This window comes from Suricata suricatta, chromosome X (assembly GCF_006229205.1).
Source record: "Suricata suricatta isolate VVHF042 chromosome X, meerkat_22Aug2017_6uvM2_HiC, whole genome shotgun sequence".
In the NCBI taxonomy this organism is placed as follows: Eukaryota; Metazoa; Chordata; class Mammalia; order Carnivora; family Herpestidae; genus Suricata; species Suricata suricatta.
The window spans coordinates 34,417,931-34,438,185 of NC_043717.1; the positions used below are offsets into that span (position 1 = coordinate 34,417,931).

The following is a 20,255-nucleotide window of genomic DNA, read 5'->3' on the forward strand; positions in this document are numbered from 1 at the left end:
TAAGCATCTTGTAACCCTATACAGCTCTATTGTAAACATACAGTTTGAATGCTTAAATCACATTACTAGTAGTTTTATGAACATTAAAAGAAATATAAATACATTCATAGTTCTAGAAGCTGTCTCATTATTTATATTAAATGAGATGATCCCTATATAAAGTCCTGCACAATGGCATTTTTCTTTAAAAAAAAAAAGGAAAGGTACAACACTGAGTTAATTCATGGTGTAATATTTGCAGTAAAATAAATTTTGATAAAAGCCAATCTGTGCATAAGCTTTTGACAGGCTTTGTTTATTGGTAGAAGTTTCGCTAATAATATGCCTTATAGTAAATTGAATCCTGAGAATGCTTGTAAATTTTTAGAAAAACATGCTACTGAGTTACCAAATTTAGGTCTATTTATTATATATAATTTTTTATTTCCTACTAAGCATTAGTGTTTGCAAGCAGGAAACACTTATCCCTACCTTCCCCAACCCAAGGTTTAGCTCTAGAAGGATACAGAAAAAGGAAATTCTCAGGTATATACACATATCCTCACCTTGCAAAAGGTATTCAGAACAAGTTTCTAAATAGCATCTCACATATGCAAAACTAAACAAGGGCAAAATTAACTGCTTGGCTGCCAGACTGAGGCCTAAATGCTGAGTACGGTCATTCATTTTGGAAAAGTACTCCATGCAAAGCTGGGTTTGATGACGGTTGAATTTCTAAGATCAGGTCAACAGAAAAAGGAAATTTTGTTCAAGTATAAAAGGTTTTTCAACTTCTTTTTAAAATAGATTCTTCAGTCCTGCTGATATAAAAGTAGAACTAATATAATTACAACTCTTTGAAGCAAAACCTTACTGAAAGTTGCCCACAAGAGCAAAACAACATGAAATAGAGTTCTCTCCAGAGGCAACCTGGATTTTGCAGGAACATGTTAACAGGTTATTTTTTAGGTTTTTGAAATATGAATGGACACTTATTTGGCCAGATATTAAAATACATGCTTATCTTTTAATGAGAGCACTGTGCAGCAGGTTCAAAGGTACTCTTATCAGTGGAACCGAATACAAATCTCTAGGCAGACCCTTGATGATACAGAAGATTATATGACATAATTAATGGCTCTCAAAAGAGAGGGGGCGACTGAAGATTCTGGTACTCAAGATGCGCTAGAACGGTGCAAAGTGGGGTTAAGTGGATTCCTGAAAATTTTCCTGAGCTACAGGAAAGAGCTACACTTTCCTCCCTCCGTGAGAACCGCTGCAATAAAGGAAACATCACGAAGGGCACAGAGGAAGGGATGGATTAATAAATAGTGCTGCACTTATTTAAAATCAAAAGTCAGTTTACAGCTTCACCTCATGCCACACCAAAAAACAGAAGTGGATTAGATTGTCAGATGTACATAATGAAATCATTAAAAGATTTAAAAAATATGTAAGTGACTAACTCATCTGTGAATGGGAAAGAACTTTCTGTTAATAAAGTCAGAAATAACTACAGGGAAAATGCACACTTATTTTTTTTTTAGTCAAAAGCCACAAACTAACATAAAAGCAAAAGCACAAAGTAGGAGAAATATTCACAATAGATAATGACATCTACGTCGGAGAGCCTCTTACGTCAGACACCAACAGACAGCATAACTTGGAAAGAAACTTCTAGTTTTGATCAGAAGAAAGCATTCAAAGCTTAGAATATACCCTGAACTATGTCAACTGAGATGAGACACAAACGAAGGCACACTCTCACACTGGGTGATGCAATGTCTTTTTTCACGGCTACATGGCCCAGCCGAGAACACACACCAGCAAATGGCTGCTGCAGTGCCCCAGTGCCGGCTGGTTGGCAGATGAAGACAGGAGGGGGCTGGCTGGTTGGTGGTAACAACAGACTCAGAGCTGGAAAGGAAGTGCTAGGTTTGTCCTAAACTTCTGCTAGGCCTCTTATTTCCCCCCTTTCAAGTTCACATGCAAGAAAACGAGAAGCAAAGTAAGAGAGCTATTGTGCCCTCTACTATGCTGAGTGCTGGACACATATTATCATTTCCATCACAGTCACGTACGTAAAATGGTCTTCGACACATGACAGAATATGAGTTAGTAGACTTCTACTCCATAGAAATTGTCTCTGCAAAGACCATGCTTTTTATTTTCATTTCGTTCTGCCCAAGCATAATGGTTAAATGCAGAGATGTCTTAAAAAAACAGACAAGCCATAAACTGGCAACATGTATTTGGGGCAAATAATTCTGTTTATTACTCAGCAAAACTGTGTGATGTCAAAAGCCAAAAGCATAAAACTTAAATGGAGGAAAATAATCAAATATTAGAGCATCTCATCCTTATTAATTTTGCTTCTGGCTAAGAGTGCATTTGGCTAGGATGAGATTTGAAAAAGATTTTTTTTAAAAGTAAGTTTCATGCCCAGAGCAGAGCCCAACACAGGGCTTGAACTCATGACTCTGAGATCAAGACCTAAGGTGGAGATCAAGAGTCGGCCGCTTAACCAACTGAGCCACCCAAGCGTCCTGGATAAAGGTTTCTAATTGTGTTTTTTGAATACAGGTGTGAATGATGCATAGAATCTCTTTTTGCTTTAGTGAGTCATATGGTTATTTCAGGATTAACAGTGAACTGCTACAGTTATACTTCAGCTTGATTGTTCCATGTAGAATTTTTTTTTTAGTTCTAAAACATTTCAAACACAAAAAAACATAACAAGCAGCAAGCCGCCCAAATTTAACACATGTTGACACTTGTCCTATTTCTTTACTGTTCTCTTATACCCATACATAACCCCAAAAGCTAGGTTCACTAAAGCTCATCTTAAGGATCCTCTTTCCTAAAGTTACTACATATCATTCTGATGTGCATTTGTATACTTTTGTCACATAGCCACGTATAACAATATACATTAGATTTATTATTAAAATTTATAGAAATAGTATCTTACTACTACACCTCTTTGTAACTTTTTCACTCAATTTATGTTGACTCATGTAGGCCTCATTTATTCATTTCACTGATACACAGTGTTTTACTGTGGGGACAAACAATAGTTCAGCACAATTCTTCATTTTACCTAACAGTGGGCCCTTAGGTGGTTTCCACTTTTTCACTATGAGAAACCAGGGTCAAGTGAAGTCTCTTGTACGCTCTGTGTGCGTGTGTGGAATTTCTCTATGGTTCACACCTAGTAGAAATGCTTGGTTGTCAGGGTATGCACATCCCCAATTTATCTCTGTTGTGACAAACTGCTCTCCAAAGGGATTTTACCAATTTATACACCTCTCCCACCACTGGTAAGACACAAGTTCTTATTTCCTAATACTTGGTTTTGTCAGATTCACTAGCTTCTGTCCATCGGTAGGTGTGAATGGTTATCTCCTTGTGGTTTTAGTTTGTGCTTGCCTGATTACAAGGGAAATGGGGCATCATCTCATGTTTCTCCCCGCCCCCTGCATTCAGGTTTCTTCTCGGGCTAATGGCCTGGATCATATCTACACCTCTCCCCTTTTCCCCCTTAATTGCTTATCTTTTACTTGTTTCTTTCAAATTGTTGAAACAGCTCTTGACATATTCTGGATACTAATCTTTTGTTGTTTAAGTCGGTTGTAAGTCACTTCTATCTGTATGGGCCTTACCTTGTCCTTTGCTTATGGTTTCTTTTGCCAGACCTCACTAAGTAAGATGTTTTTCTCTTTTGCTTTAAAGAAACTTTGTAATAAAAAATCTAGATAACCCTGGTCCTTTGATGTACATCTCTCAAAGACCATGATAAAGAACTTGCAGAGGAAATTATAATTAGCTTGGCATTATAGTCATAAATAGAGTCCAAATGAGGCATCCCTTGAGAACACAGAAATCTTTTCTGAGAGTTAACTACAAAATTCAAACAGATATGCAAATGTTTTGAAAGCCTAGAAAGTCTCCGAGGCCAGGGGGTGACCTACTAAAGGCTTTAATGCAGAAGATGTTGGTACTGACTATCAAACACAGTCCCAGAGAAGAGTCTTGAACAATGGAGCAGTATCATCATCCCATCAGTAAGGCCCTGGCAGGGATGATGGTGGGGCTGGATCCAGCAGGTCTTCTTGGCTCAGGGACATTAAACATTATTAAATAATAGAACTGAGAGTCACTGTAGCAGCCAGGTTAGAAGGGCGGTCGTTGCAGCCAGACTGCCTTAGTTCAATTTCTGGCTCCACCACTTACTATGTAACCTTGGACAAGCTTTCTTTCTTCTACTGAGAAAACAAGGAGTATCCAACTCATAGATAGTGTTGTTATGCGGACTGAGTGAGTTAGTAAATGTATCTGGCCAGGAAGAAACCTTCAATATATGTTATCCAAATACTCAAATGCCAAGGGAAAAATTTATAGAACGAACTGGCCAGAAGCTGAAGGTGAACATCAGAACTTGGAAGATTTACAGTGGAAGCTGATCTGGATCAAATGAGGTGGGGGGGAAGAAATTCACAAAAGGTAATAATTTAACTTCAGCTTTCATTAATAACAGCAGTGTCCAGGGCAAGAGTGGTGATAGACTGATCTTGTGCTAGTCAGAACCATACTCTGAGCGTTGAACAAATAGAAGAGGACAGTGAGGACACCTTGCAGGATCCCAGAAAACCAGGGGAAAGAATAAGATTATGTAGCCTTAAAGCAGAGCAAAAGCGTGTAGCTCCAGGGAGCAAGCTGAAAGAGGATCAGTGAAGGATGGGAGTTACAAGCAGCATGTTTCACTGTATTGTAACACAGGGTTTTCTAATGATTACAGAGCTCACATGGAATAGAAAGCCAGTGAGTTATTTGTTAATAGAAGTGTTTCAATACAGTCTGGATCCCCAGTAGGCTGGGAAGGTAACAAAGTATTTCAAGCATTTAATAAAGTTTGGATTAGATGTTCTTTAGATCCCTTTATTTAAAAATTTAAATGTTTATTATTTATTTGGAGAGAGAACAAGAGAGAGAGCGCACACGGGAGAGGGGCAGAGAGAGAGGGAGACACAGAATCCAAAGCAGGATCCAGGCTCTGAGCTGTCAGCTCTGAGCCCAACATGGGGCTTGAACTCCTGAACCACGAGATCATGACCTGAGTCCAAGTTGGATGCTTGACCAACTGAGCCACCCAGGAGCCTCTAGATCCCTTTAATAGAAGTTTGGGATCTTACGGAACATTTGCTGCCTCAGTGACTGGCAAGCAGGGGCCTGCGATCCAGCTGTCCCATATGTGTCACTATAGTACTGTCCTCGGGGCTACTCAGATGTGTGCATGTGGAAGGAGGGGCAGGAGGCTGCTTGATGTGCAGTCAGCGCTCCTAAAGCAGTTTCCCTCAATCTTCTTTGGTCGTGAATTTGACCTCGGTCTCTTGCTCAACACATAGTGGGCATTTTTATTGCGAGAGAAACTATTTAAAGTCTGAAGTAAGTTGGTGGATTCTAGGAGCTTTGAGACATTTATGTTATGTGCTTAGGTTTCTCTACTTTCTTACTGACCCTTGGTTTTGTTTGGTAATCCAAGTGGCCAAACAGGTTACTACATTGGAGTCTGAAGTGGGGATAAGGCATCTTTCCTATAACCTGGCTCCCTAGCATGAACTTGGAATGATAATTACTCTAATCGGTTATATTTTCAAATTTTATCCAATGGAAAACTTCTGGACCAAAAGATTTTAATGCCTTCTGTTAATACTGCTGGCAATGCTGCTCTAGGCCCTTTCCAGTTATAGACATTTCCTTCCCATAGTTCCTGCCTCTTCTCGTGTTCTCTTACTAAGACTTTCTAGTACCCCAATCCCCCACCTCTGCTTTGTTCCTTTCCTGCACACAGCAGTACCCCTTTCTCTTCCTCAATTCAGTTTTTGCTCTGTTTTCCTACTTTGTCTTTAAACTGCCTTCCTCACAACGTACTGCCCTCTTTTCTTGTGTGTCTCCTGATCTGTCAGAAGCAGAAATGCTTCAGGTCTGCATGGAAATTATTTGGTACTCAAAAGAAAAACATTGTTTCCTCTATATTAAAAACAACTTTTCAGCTGGTTGCAAAGGGAACTGATGAGGTTTGCATGCATGTTCATATTCAGTTCCCCTTTGTGGCCAGTGAGACTTGAAAAACACTGGAACACACAGGGTCAGCTCCTGTGGGGCCTGATTACAGGGTTTCAAATATATGTGGCAACTAGTGAGAGGAACCAGCCAAGTAAGTAAATGTGGGTCTCCTGCTCTGACAGTTTCCATTTGTGATCCTGCATATAAGGAAATCTTGAGTAGCGACTACAACCCAGCATGGAGGGCGGGATGGGGGGAAGCTACCACAGGAGTGAGTTATACTAATCTACACCCCTTCGGGCTTCAGTATTGGAGGGGCCGATGAATTTATCTAGCTTTCAGGATCAATCTAGTGAAAATGGACTTTTCTTCTAGTTTTACTGAAAACCTGGATTAATATTCTGGAATCAGAAAGGAAAGAGATAAGAAGTGCATAAGAAACAGCATGGATTCATGATACTTTTGATGTACTTTTCAATATAAGAAAGAATCAAAACAAAATGACTGCTCCAAGACCAAACTGGGACACAGTGGGCACCTCTTTTTCTTTTTGAAATACTGCCCAAGAAACCATGGACTCTGAGGTACACATACTGTATTAATCCCCAGGGAAAGAGCCAATGCAAACACACTTTGGGGGGAAAAATACAAAAATCGAGATAAAACGTTACCATAGCAAGCACATTAAAAAAAAAAGTGGTAGATTAAAATTCCCCGCAGCTCCTCCCATTTAGAGGTGGAGTCTTTGCCCACCTCTTGAGTCTGGGCAGCTATTGTGACTTGCTTTGACCAATAAAATGTGATGGACGTCGTAGGATATCTGAGCAAAACTGTAAGAGGCCTTGCAGCTTCTAGTTCTGCCGTCTTGGAAGCCTGAGACTTATCACATTATAAATAAACCCGGTGGAAAGATCACATGGAGAGAGATGCTCGACGTGCACAACCATCCCAGCTGAGGCTCCAGACACATGAGTGAGGCCATCGTGGTCCATCCAGTCTCAGCTCCGCTGCCGGATGACTAAGAGGCTACAAGCTGCATGAATGACCCCAGGTGAGACTGCCAGAAGAACTGCCCAGCTGAGCCCAGAACAAAATGCAGAACTGAAGAAGGAACAAACGGTTGTCATAAGCCATCAAGTCTGGGAGTCTGGGGGTGGCTTGGCATGCGGAGATGGATACATGATGCACATAGAACAGAGATGAAACGTGTGTCCTATTTCTAATAAGGTGACAATGGATACAGTAAGTAATTTCGTTAACAAAAAAGGAAATGCCATGAGTTATTTTACTTGAAAGCTGTGTGTGTGAGGAAGAGAGGGAGATGGCTATTTCCCAAACCACTGTAGGCTGGGGAGTGGCAGCGTTATGGAAGATGTAGTAACATTGTGTTTTCAGAGATAAAAACAAGCATATGCTCCCCCTGATGGAGAGAGCTGAATATGCTTTAAGTTATATTTATTAATAGACACATTTTCATTATAAGCCTTTCAGTATTCTTTATTTTTTAAGTTTATTTATTTTGAGAGAGAGAGAGAGTGAGACCGCGCGCACATGCATGCACAGTGAGGGAGGGGCAGAGAGAGAGGGAGAGTGAGAGAATCCCAAGCAGGCTGCACACCATCAGTGCAGACCCTGATGCGGCACCTGAACCCGCGAACTGTGGGATCATGACCTGAGTCAGAGTCAGATGCTTAACCAATGGAGCCACCCAGGCACCTCAGCCTTTCAGTATGTTTTAACTTTTAAAACTATGTCCATGAGTTTATAGGATTTAAATAAAAGCTAAATAAAACTAGATGATTGTAACTTTCACATACTAAAATATAAGACTCTTTTTATTACTAGAGTAATTGTAGCTGTGAATGTTCTACAAAGTTGATTCTTGTGATAATTATTGGTACAAAATCAGAAAGTCCACACAGGATGAACCTTAGAAGAGCAGGACAAACCCTATTAAAGGCAGATGACTGCTAATGGGTTTTCATCTTAAGGACAGAAATCTTTGTCCATACAATTACTTGTACTCTGTGACCTTTAAAGTGTTTTTCAGCTAAAGTTTGAAGTTTATCGTGTTGTTAGAATTTAAAATAACTAAACTTTTAAATTGTTTTACATTTCTAGCTGGAAAACAGCAATGTGGGCAGCTCATGTTTCAGCCTTTAATTACGAGAGACGTTTCACTAGGGCTGGTAATACATTGCCCTCTGCTGGCCAAAGCATTGCCAAAGAAATGCATTCCAGACTTGTGCATGAATATTTAACTGTTTTTTTGTTTTGTTTTTTTCTTTTTCTTTCTTTTTTTTTTTTTTCCAGTTCTCACTACTGGTATTTCTGGAGGTACAGCACTCCAGATAACTTATGTTTCTTGGCTCCAACGCTCTATTTGTTGGTTTATTAAGACAATACATTTTAGGCTGGTTTTTGATGGAGGACAGGAAATAAGAGAAAACACGGTGAAATTAGAAGCTATGCCACATATAGCATAGTTGGAGAACTATCTCAACACCAAGACTTGTTTAGAGTAATGCCTTGAAATGACTACTTCAAGTCTAATATATCTGCGTCCATCAAAATACTATCAAGATGCATCCATCAATGTAAGATAGGCAAGGATCATCAGTGAATGAATGCTAAACATTCACAGAGGCTCAAAATATGACCTTCTGATTACTTACCTATTTCAAAGGGGAAAATGTACCTTTACAATGGCGAGTTGGAAAGAGTTAATAAATTTCCAGATTGAAAACTGCAAACAGATATATAAATGAGATACATTTTTTGGTCACTGGGGATACTTGGTTACCTTATCCAAGACAATAAACCAGATTCTGGTGGCAGCTAAGAATATGGGCTCTGAAGTCACACTGCCTGCATCCAAATCGAAGCCCTACACTATAGCTCTCATATTACTATTGGCAAGTTATTTTTCTTCTATGGGCCTAAACGTCCTTATCTAGAAAATGGTAGTAATAGTAGTATCTACCCCAGATATATCTTAACAATTGAATGAATATATATAAAAAGTACTTCAGTGGCTGCCATTTATTATTGTAGGTTTTCTGGAGGTAAGACCTCAAGTACCCAACCGTCTGTCCCTCACCTTCCCCTCACATCTCTCTCCTTGCCCCTTGAATAAGGACAAGAAGTGACGTGGGGTAGGGGATTTCACCTCAAGACAACTGTATCTAGAAATTCAGAAGAAATGATTAGTAATAAACTGGCCAGGAAACCCTGGTCTTGGGAAGAAAGGGAAAATGGTGAGAGTTCTACCTTTTTAATTCCCCAAACCTCCCTGCAATCCAAGTTATTGTTTCCCAGGGCGTAGGTGTTTTGTACCTGGGGCAATCTGATAGCCTAAATTATTTTTAGAATTCTATCATTGAATGTTTCCTTTTCACGAATTTCTCTATCTACGTTTGGCTTTTCAAAGAGCCTAAAAAAAAAAAAAAAAAAAAAAAGAACAGCAGGCTCGGGAAGCATAGGAATTAACCTTAAGTCACTCAAACATGTTGAAATTCAAAATGTGACTGCCCTCCAAAATAATTTTTTTCCTCGTCTAGTCTGATGCTGAAGTTTCTTCCCTTCCCTGAACCTGATTTGCCATCTACTTTACGATTGCCACCTCTGGCTTTTGGAAACCAATGGAATGAGGTCATTCCTTTTTTGAATTTTTTAATGCTATGTATTTTTGGGAGAGAGAGTGAGCAAGCAGGAGAGAGGCAGAGGGAGAGGGAGACACAGAATCTTGAAGCAGGCTCCAGGTTCTGAGCTGTCAGCACAGAGCCTGAGACGGGGCTCAAACTCATGAACCAGGAGATCCTGACTGAAGACCAGACCTGAGCTGAAGTCAGATGCTTAACCGACTGAGGTATCCAAGTGACCCTAGATGATTCCAATTCTTAGGCTTGCCACAGAGACTGCCACAGTGTTTCCATGGTGTGCCTTTCTAGAATACCATGTCTATCCACTGTATGCAAACCTATGTGAAAAGGCAAAAGCCAAATATAATGAAACTTTGATTTGTAGGTCCATTTATGTTTGGTCATTGGACCCTTCTTACAAAGCTCATCACTTTTCTGTGTGGTTATCAACTTCCCAACTCTGGACTGTAATTTCTGCTGTTTTTAAAGTTGTTCTTGAGGGAAATACTCCCATGATTTGCTGAGAAGTCAGCTTCTCAAAGTAGAGGTCCTTTACACCCCGATGACGGGTGGACTGGCCATGAGAACAGCTGCTTGCAGTCGCAGCAGGAGCCGGTGAACAGTGCGCTGGAGATGGGGCTGTGGTCAGACACCACATCCTGAAGGGAGCAGGGGGCTCAGCGAGCCTCAAACAAACCACAGCTTTGAGTAACAGGTCTTTGCTGCACTTCTCCTAAAGGTAACCGCTGGCTTGGGTGTACACCGAACTGGATAAGAGGCATCCACTGCCCCCTTTGGGAGAACTATTTACCTTTTGAACATGATGTTCTAAGACAGACTACATAAGGCCTACCTTCTCTTCCTGCACATCAGCCCCCTGGTGCCCTGAACTCCCGACACCAGAAGGAGCACTCAAGAAGGCTAACTGCAGCCAATTTAGACACTAGCTTAAAGTAAGTGTCTGGTTGAAGCACCGAGGTTCAGGTATGAGTGAGCTGTCTGGTGTCCTCTAGGTTCTGGCTCTGGGGGAATTGCTAAGGGACCCTAATCCTGATCCCTCTAGTACACATGAGTATGGAAAAGTCTCATGCCCCCTTGCCGTACATAGCTCACCATGGTCATCAAAATAAACTATCACATGCCTGCCCTCTGAATCATTCTTATTGAATGACTCTCCACACGAATTCTGGGGTCAGAGTAAATCATTCACTTGATACTCACATGAATATGTTGAAAGCAGGAAACTTAGCACGAGGCAGGGTTTATATTCTGGGGAGCTACTCTTAACACCTCAAGAAATAAATCGTCAGAGCACAACATCTAGGAAATCAGTGCTTGACAAATGATGGAGGAAGTGACTAGAAGTGTTGGACAAGAGCATTTTCACTTGGAGAACAGAAGCAGAACTTTGAAGAGGGATGAATGAGAAGGATGAATGAGAAAAGTTGGCCACATTTACAGGGCACTTGTTATCCTTGAAATTTCTGCCTGACAAGTTACGTTTTTGTGAATTTGGTATTCTCTAACATTTACATTTTTTCTAAATTGCAGTATTTCTTAGAAAAATAGAAATTTAAAAGTTCCTCATATAACTGTTAGAGTTCAAAATCACCTCAATCAAAAAAAATTATCCTGTTATTCATGGATAAAAATTAGCTTGAAGTCCAAAGTTTGCAAAGACTAAAAAATTGGACTTGATTTCTTCCATAGTCAATTCTGCTACCTTACAGCCTAAAAAAGGAAACCCTGTCTCAACACAGTTAAAAGTATTCAAAACTGTGGGGTGCCTGGGTGGCTCAGGTGGTTAAGCATCTGACTTTTTAAAAATGTTTTTTAATTTATTTTTGAGAGGGCACAACCAGGAAAGGGGTGGGGGGTGGAGAGAAAGAGAGAGAGAGAGAGAGAGAGAGAGAGAGAGAGAGAGAGAGAGAGAGAGAGAAAATCCAAAGCAAGCTCCAGGCTCCAAGCTGTCAGCACAGAGCCCGACGTGGGGCCGGAACCCATGAAACATGAGATCATGACCTAAGCTGAAATCAGATGCTTAACCGGCTGTGCCACCCAGGCACCCCAAGCGTCCAACTCGTGATTTTGGCTCAGGTCATGATCTCATGCTTCATGAATTTGACCCCAGCGTTGACCTCTGTGCTGACAGTGTGGAGCCTGCTTGGGATTCTCTCTCTGCTTCTGTTCCCCTACTCCTCAAAATAAAGAAACATAAAAAAAATCTTTAGAAAGTATTCAAAACTTGACCTCAGTTTACTAACCTATAAGTAACATTAGGTACAAGTGACCCCCAAGAAAGACCAATAATTCCTGCTTTCTAAGGCAGGGGATGAGACTGGAAAAAAAGGGGGGGGGGCGTGCTTTCAAGTTAATTTACTAGCTTTGGGCATGCTATTTAACATATTATTTACCTCTTTGAGACCTAGTTTCCTCCCATATAAAATGGGACTTCTGCACCCATTGCTAGGGTTCCCCTATGTAAAATACTCTGCCTAGTACCTAGCACAGAATTGTTGCTTAGCACATATTCGCTTTCCTTCTAGCTCCTTTGGCCTTTAAGAACTATTATGATTCACTGTGTTCTCCTTTTTCTAGTTTGTAGAGCATTTAAAGTCACACATCACATATTAATCTGAATTCTTGGCTTGCTTGCTCAACTGCTCTTGAATTTCCAGAGACCCTCTGTTAGCTTGTGGCTAATATACTTCTGTGACTTCCACACACCACTAGAAACACAGTAGGAGCTCCAATAAATATTCATTAAATGAATTGCACTGTTTAATACAGAGCATTAAAAATCAAGACAGGAAGAAATGGCAAAATGTATATCCATCCAGGCATTCTTGCTCAATAAATGATCAGGTGCCTGACAATTATTTTAAGAAGTTGACTCTTCCCTGGTTCAATGGTTGATTGACATCCTTTGGCAGCCAGCTTCCAAGATGGCTCCCAACGATTATCACCTCTTGCTAATTACCTCTTCACAAAGAATCACCACTGGCTCTGTGTGACCAACATAATACTGCAGAAGTGATAATGTTGATTTCAGAAGTAGATTTAAAAAAAAAAAGACATTGTACCTTGGTCTTGTTTTCTCCAATCACTTGCTGGGGATGTGTGTGTGTGTGTGTGTGTGTGTGTGTGTGTGTGTGTGTAAGCCAGCCACCAAGTTGCGAGGACAGATGGTTGTGTGATACCATGCAACTTAGTGACCTTTCTGAGGTTGTTTTCCTCACTTTTAAATTGAATATATTTTGTACTACTTACTTCACAGGATACTGTGAAAATTAAATACGATATGTAAAACACAGACCAGGATGCCTGGCACTTAATAAGCTTTCATGCGATGTGGCGAATACTGGTGGGAGTAGTGGAAGCTGTAGGAATTGACTGGATGTGAGATGTGAAGGAAAGAGGGGAATCAAGGATGATTCCTAGGTTTTTGGCTTGAATAACTGAGGAGGTGATGGTATCATTTACTGAGTTTGGGGACAATGGAGGAAAGGCTGGAGAGCAAGGACATCTTTTTGCTTTTGGCACTAAAGGTGCAATGGTAATATTAAAATTATCTCTCAATTACTTATAAACACAGCATTCCATTTCCATTCTTTCTTCTCTAAATTATTTGAAACTTTTTGTTGTTGTTGTTGTTCTAAGTAATTCCTTCCTGGAACATGAAAAGCTGTTGAAGTAAAAATGATATGAATTCCAGAGGCCAAATTACTCTGTACTCAATGGCCATATATCCCTGGATGAGTCACTGTTCTTAATAAAGTGAGGGCAAGCATTACAAAGATGAACAGCAGCAGGGCAAAACGCACTCAGGGAATTCTCACTTTTGTTTTCGACAGCACAATTGGCAAACATTAGGGAAAATTGTGTAATCAACATGATATAAGATATGTGTTGGGGGTTATGAGAAACGGCAAGGTACTTCTATTATTTCTGAATGAAGATTTAAGGGATAGCTGAAGTGCTTAAGCTTGACGAAATTACATGTCTGTTCCTATTCTCAGACTCCCAGTGGTTTCTCTAACACAAGGAAGGGTAGTGTGTGACGCAAGTCAGGTGCACACTTAGCTTGCGTTTAGTTACTAGTTCACAGACTCATTAAATGATTTTCTTTATAAAACTGGTTTCACCACTCTTTATATATCATAATAGAACTACTCATTTTATCCAAGGAATATTTGGTCTTTGGATTCTGGCACTTTCCAGGATTCTCCAAATCCATTAGGAAATGCTCCAAACAATGTACACTACTTTGAATCTGAATGGAGGACCACATGGGGCAATTCAAAGTAGAATGGGGAGGTTCCAAGTAGGGACCCAAACCCCTGGGTGCGGTCTGTACTCACAATGTGCTGCTCCATCCAACTCTATCCTTAAAACAAAGGCTTTCATGAAATTCTGTTCTGCCTCTATGATATTTGATTTTAGTAAGATGCTAAGGGAAGAAAACTTTGGGTTTTCTTGCCCTTTATTCTTGGTAAAGATGAACTGCAAATAAACTATCTGCAGGAGATTTTAAAGACGTGTTTGTACCAGTATTTTCTTGGGTTATTATGAAGCAGTTCCTTCTACCACTGTGATGTGTAAGACTAGCTACAGGGGACTAAACCTTTGAACTTAATTTGAACTTAATTAACATCAGTCAACCATGCTAATAAAGCTACTTGAGGTAAAACTGGTTCATGAAATAATCATAAGGAAGTACAATATATATATTGTCCACCAAACTTCCTCCCACTACAGAAATAGAGAAATGAGGTTTTTTGAGAAGTAGTTTGCTACATTTACCATAACTATTGAATTTCTTCAATACTGTTTAATTTCCTTTTTCCCTCCTACTGTAGTACATGTCATACAAGAATCTACTCACACTGACTAGACTCGAAAGATACTGGATGGTCTGAGAATTTTCAGTCTGGAATTCAACTTTCCTGCCCTGAACAGCAGAGACTTCGCTGGTGGAAACGACTCATACAGGTAAGACTGATCACTTAAGTTCTAGATTAAAAAGTTAACTCTATAAAAACTCTAACAGGACTAAAATGTTTACATTTTGAAAACCGATCACTACAGTCTTTTTACCTCCTTTCTGTTTGGAAGTGTGTGCTAAGTGTAAAATAGGAAAGCAAGGCAACAGTCAAAAGGGATAGCAGATGTCGTGTGAGGGGGTCTAGTTTGAGAAATAGGGAATACTATCTGTGAATACAGAAGCACTATTACCTTTTTGGATTTTAATATATAATGCATTATCTGCACAGGGTTGGGAGGTGGGGGTTCTTCTTTAATATCATCAGAAAAGGAAGCTCCATTTCTCACTAAAAATCTATTTGAATCAAATAAGTTTTTCTTAGGAAATAAACTGGCTTTTTTTACTTTCTATTTGACTGATTTTTAATTCAGTCAAGTTACAGGTTAGGCTTTACATATTTACAACTGGTAATACACTAACTGCAACCAGATTCTTTTTTATTTATTTTTATTTTTTTATTTTTTTCAATGTTTTATTTATTTTTGATACAGAGAGAGACAGAGCGTGGGGGGGGGGCAGAGAGAAAAGGAGACACAGAACCAGAAGCAGGCTCCAGGCTCTGAGCTAGCTGTCAGCACAGAGCCTGATGTGGGGCTTGAACCCACGAACGTGAGATCTGACCTGAGCCGAAGTCGGAGGCTTAACCGACTGAGCCACCCATGTGCCCCAACCAGATTCTTTTTTTAAAAAAAATATTTATTTATTTTTGAGAGAGAGAGAGAGAGAGAGAGAGAGAGAGAGAGAGAGAGAGAGAGAACAAGCAGGGGAAAGGCAGAAAGAGAGAGACACAGACAGAATCAGAAGCAGGCTCCAGGCTCTGAGCTGTTACTACAGAGCCCAACACGGGGCTTGAACCCACGAACTATGAGATCATGACCTGAGCCGAACTCAGAAGCTTAATCAACTGAGGCCCCCAGGCGCCCCTGCAACCCTATTCTAATTTGCTAGGCTGCCCTGGACTCAGATATAAACTCACACTGCATCATATGGATTGTTTTCTCAATAAAAATCGTAGAAACATAAAATTATAGACAGTGGTAGATAATCATTAAGGGTCTCAGTACTGAACCTGGAGACACTGTACACCCCTCAAACTTTCAAGCCCTTGCTGGGGATTGCTTGGTTGAAAAAATTATTTAAAAGTTTTAACAACATACTTGGAAGACAACTTTTTTTTTTTTTAAGATTTTATTTGTAAGCAATCTCTATACCCAATGTGGAGCTCGAACTCAATAGTCCCAAGGATCAAGAGTTGCGAGCTCTACCAACCGGGCCCCCAGGTGCCCTTCCTTCCCTATTTCTGTAATCCAAGATGCAAATATTAAAAAGTGTGACTCTGAAAAGAGGGTAGAGAGTGAAACAGCTCTGAGGGGCTACGGGCATATAAGAAGGCGGTGCACGGCATCTCAGAAGGCAGATGCATGGGAACATTTTTGTGTTTATCAAAAGACAGGATATAATTTAAAAAAAGACTGTGAATTCCCACTCTAGAATTTTATAAAAGAGAATGTGGTACCTAGAAAGTTATGGTGATAAAAACAGAAATGTGGCACATTCTGAATAGAGCTCATGATTCTTATTTACCAAAATCCAATAACTTGTTATTCCCACCTGAAAAGAATAAAGGATGAAAATAATAATGAAAAGAGTTTGTATGTGACTCTTCAACACTTCGTATGTACCATTTGATGCAAGAAACATTTAAAAATAAGACACAGGGGCCCCTGGCTGGCTCAGTTAGAAGAGTGTTCTCAGGGTCGTGAGTTTGAGCCCCACATTGGGTGTAGAGGTTACTATAAATAAACAAACTTAAAAAAAAAACAACAAGACATAAAAAAGCAAAAACCATACCTGTATTTAGGCTATGATTAAAATACCTTCTAAAAAAATCATATTGTTTGAGAAACCAAGGTACTAAATTGTACACAAGGACACATGAGGGCACTCTAACCAACAAACACAGCAACTACAGTTTTGACAAAGAATTTTAAAGTTAAAAAAAAACTGCAGTATGGTAGTTTAGCTTTAAATATTTAAAATAAGAAACTACCCATTCCTTTTGGTAAAGACCCTGATATTTTGGTGTCTATCCTTGGTCACTATACCTGCCTTCTATTCAATCCACCATCTTGTCTATTTGTGTAGAATTAAGTTTACTACTTTTTTTTTAATTACTTCCAAATTTTTATTTAAATGCTAGTTAGTTAACATTAGTGTAATATTGGTTTCAGGAGTAGACTTCAGTGATTCATCACTTACATACAACACCCAGTGCTCATTATAACAAGTGCCCTCCTTAATGCCCATCACTCTGGGGTGCCTAGGTGGCTTAGACAGTTAAGCGTCCAACTCTTCATTTCGGCTCAGGTCATGATTTCGCAGTTCCTGAATTCGAGCCCCACCGGCACTGAGCTCCGTGCTGACAGCGTGGAGCACACTTGGTATCCTCTCTCTCCCTCTCTCTCTGCCACCCCCCACTCGTGCTTGTGCGTGCGCACTCTCTCAAAAAATAATAAACTTTAAAAAAATCCCAATCACCCATTTAGCTCGTCCCCGACTCAAGTTTACTGTGAAATACGAAAAGAGAGGATTCCAGTAGTATTACAGACAGGTGCTTTAACCTAGCCATGAAAAGATACCGTTTTGAAAAGCGTGTACAATTTATGTAGAATTAAGGTGATAATTAAAAATCAGTCTTCCATTAATGTGGCCACAAAATATTTTTGCAATTTTCCTTTGGCCAGTATGTAGTATCTCAGGCATTTAACTATTTGTATCAAATTTTGTTTTTTAGACCAAGGCACTATCCACAATCACCTCTTTTATTTCCACTGGACAACTGTAATTAGAAAAGGTAAGAAAACCTCTGTACTTTCTCTTTCCATCCAGTACATTTACATTACTATTTTATTTCATCCAATGCTTTTGAAAACCTATTCATTTAAATACCTTCTATCATTTTCATATTAAATATCTGCAATTCTGTTCTAGCTCCTGAGACAAAATTCAAGAAAATTTGCTATAAATGAGTAACAACTCAACATGTATTCAACCATCCAGCCTCTCTTCCATGGCTTTACCAATCATTTATACCTTCCTCTGCATCATTGGTCTCTTTGGAAATTCTCTCTCTCAATGGGTATTAACAAAAATAGGCAAGAAGACATCGACGCACATCTACCTAGCACATCTTGTGACTGCAAACTTACTTGTGTGCAGTGCCATGCCATTCATGGGTATCTATTTCCTGAAAGGTTTTCAATGGGAGTATCGATCTGCACAATGCACAGTGGTCAATTTTTTGGGAACTCTATCCATGCACGTGAGTATGTTTGTCAGCCTCTTAATTTTAAGTTGGATTGCCATAAGCCGCTATGCTACTTTAATGAAAAAGGATTCAGTCCAAGACACCACTTCGTGCTATGAGAAAGTATTTTATGGCCATTTACTGAAAAAATTTCGCCAGCCCAACTTTGCTAGAAAACTGTGTGTTTACATATGGGGAGTTGTACTCGGCATAATTATTCCAGTTATCATATACTACTGCATTGTAGAGGCTACAAAAGGAGAAGAGAATGTGTGCTATAATCGGCAGACAGAACTAGGAGCCATGATCTCTCAGACTGCAGGCCTCATTGGAACCACATTTATTGGATTTTCATTTTTAGTCGTACTAACATCATACTACTCTTTTGTCAGCCATCTGAAGAAAGTAAGGACCTGCACGTCCATTACGGAGAAAGATTTGACTTACAGTTCTGTGAAAAGGCATCTTTTGGTCATCCAGGTTCTACTAATAGTTTGCTTCCTTCCATATAGCATTTTTAAACCCATTTTTTATGTTCTGCATCAGAGAGAGAACTGTCAGCAACTTAATTATTTAATTGAAATAAAAAACATCCTCACCTGTCTCGCATCAGCCAGAAGCAGCACAGACCCCATTATATTTCTTTTTTTAGATAAAACATTCAAAAAGACACTATATAATCTCTTTACAAAATCTGATTCACCACATATACAACCCTATGGATGACTTCTGACTAGAAAACACCAGCAAATAGAAGACTGCTTATATGGCGATTAGGGATACCGGACTACAGGATTACCAGATCACGGCTTGATTGACAGCCCTAAGAAACCCTCTTTGGTTTTAGAAATAACCATAAAATTCACTTTCCAGCTCTACTAATATTACAAGTTGAGATGGCAGAGACTTTCAGAGACAAAAGTCAAGCATGTTATAAGGATCTCACTGCATATGAAAGCAACAGACCATTTTCTCTTTAAACTCAACTGTGTATGTTTTTATTTAGAACATAACATTTCATGACTGTAGGATAAAGCAGCAAATGGTTTATGACTTTTCTGATTTCTAGTAGTGGCAATATAAGGGCTCATCTAGGCTTAGTGTTTGGTTGGTAACTTTAAAAATGTAAAAAAATTAAAAGGCAATCAGAAATGTCCTCAATGAAGTTCTATCTAGATGTATGAATAACAGAGTATAAAAATCCAAGGCTTTATAAATGCACTATTTTGCACTGTCTGCTCATGGTACTATGAGAATCGATAATCATCAATTCCAGTATTTATTAAGCCAGTGATTTTATAGATTTGCTTAAATCTCTGGGTTAGGCTTGGTCTAAATAAAGAGCTAATACAATGTCATTATATGTTAAGAGCTCATACAATGTCATTATATGCTGATCTTCATCACATCTTGTAAATTCTCTGTATTCAATAGAAATAGTGTGATTAATAACGAATAGTACCTGGCATGTAGATATGTTCAATCAAATTTTGTGAAAATAAATGAATGAATGATAAGAGCAGTATAATAGTTGTTGTTGAGAGATTGGTCTCTAGAGTTAAGAGCCACTGGGTTAGATCCTAGCTGAACCTTTTCTCTTATTTAGCCAGACAAACCCCAGCAACTTACTTACCCTCTTAAAGTATTAAGTTCTTCATTTCTAGAATGGAAAAATACTATGTAATTCAGAGGTACTATTATTAAATCAGATGATGTTACTATTATGAGTAGCTGTTATTTACTAAGCATTTGCCAAGCACCACGCACTCTGCCTCTATGCTTTACATGTATTTTAATGATCACCACCATAAGGGATGCCACTTTGCTGATGAAAAAACTGAAGTACATAGATAAGTTGCCCCAGTTTTTTCCAATATCTAAATAAATACTCAAACCGTAAGCATTTCTCAGTCATTTCTTTCTTCCATGTAAAAATGACAGTGACTATATCCTGTGCTATATGAGAAAATAATTTTTTAATGTATTTTATTTTCCCCCAAAGATCATAGGTGCCTTTTGAGGTGCAGCCTGCTTTCTCTTTCTACTCCCAAGGTACTTGCATTCTCTGTTCACATAAAAACCAGATAAAAAGTTAAATGAAACTGAAGTTGAATAAATGTTCATGGTAACCGGTTCCTTCGTTAGAGACTGCTTAAAGACCCCCTACGCAGTGATTTCTTCAGTGCTCAAAAAGAAGTTTAAAGTAAGTTCACGTAGC

General features: G+C 39.3%; 2 protein-coding genes across 11 annotated transcripts in view; one reads left to right on the forward strand and one right to left on the reverse strand.

Moving 5' to 3' along the window:
* CASK (calcium/calmodulin dependent serine protein kinase) overlaps positions 1–20,255 on the reverse strand; it is a 362,608-nt gene that overhangs the window by 156,597 nt on the left and 185,756 nt on the right. The window lies entirely within an intron of this gene.
* Positions 6,153–19,755, forward strand: GPR82 (G protein-coupled receptor 82). 7 transcript variants are annotated; one of them, XM_029929399.1, is made up of 5 exons: positions 6,153–6,196; positions 6,421–7,287; positions 14,546–14,678; positions 17,525–17,584; positions 17,722–19,755. In XM_029929399.1, exon 5 carries the CDS (start codon positions 17,756–17,758, stop codon positions 18,761–18,763), a length of 1,008 nt encoding a protein of 335 aa, XP_029785259.1. In that variant the 5' UTR covers positions 6,153–6,196; positions 6,421–7,287; positions 14,546–14,678; positions 17,525–17,584; positions 17,722–17,755; the 3' UTR covers positions 18,764–19,755. The 7 variants fall into 7 exon arrangements, with proteins under 7 accessions (XP_029785259.1, XP_029785265.1, XP_029785260.1 ...); XM_029929400.1 differs by lacking the exon at positions 6,153–6,196 and adding an exon at positions 10,426–10,639 and having other exon boundaries at positions 6,212–7,287; XM_029929404.1 differs by lacking the exon at positions 6,153–6,196 and adding an exon at positions 10,426–10,639 and having other exon boundaries at positions 6,212–7,096.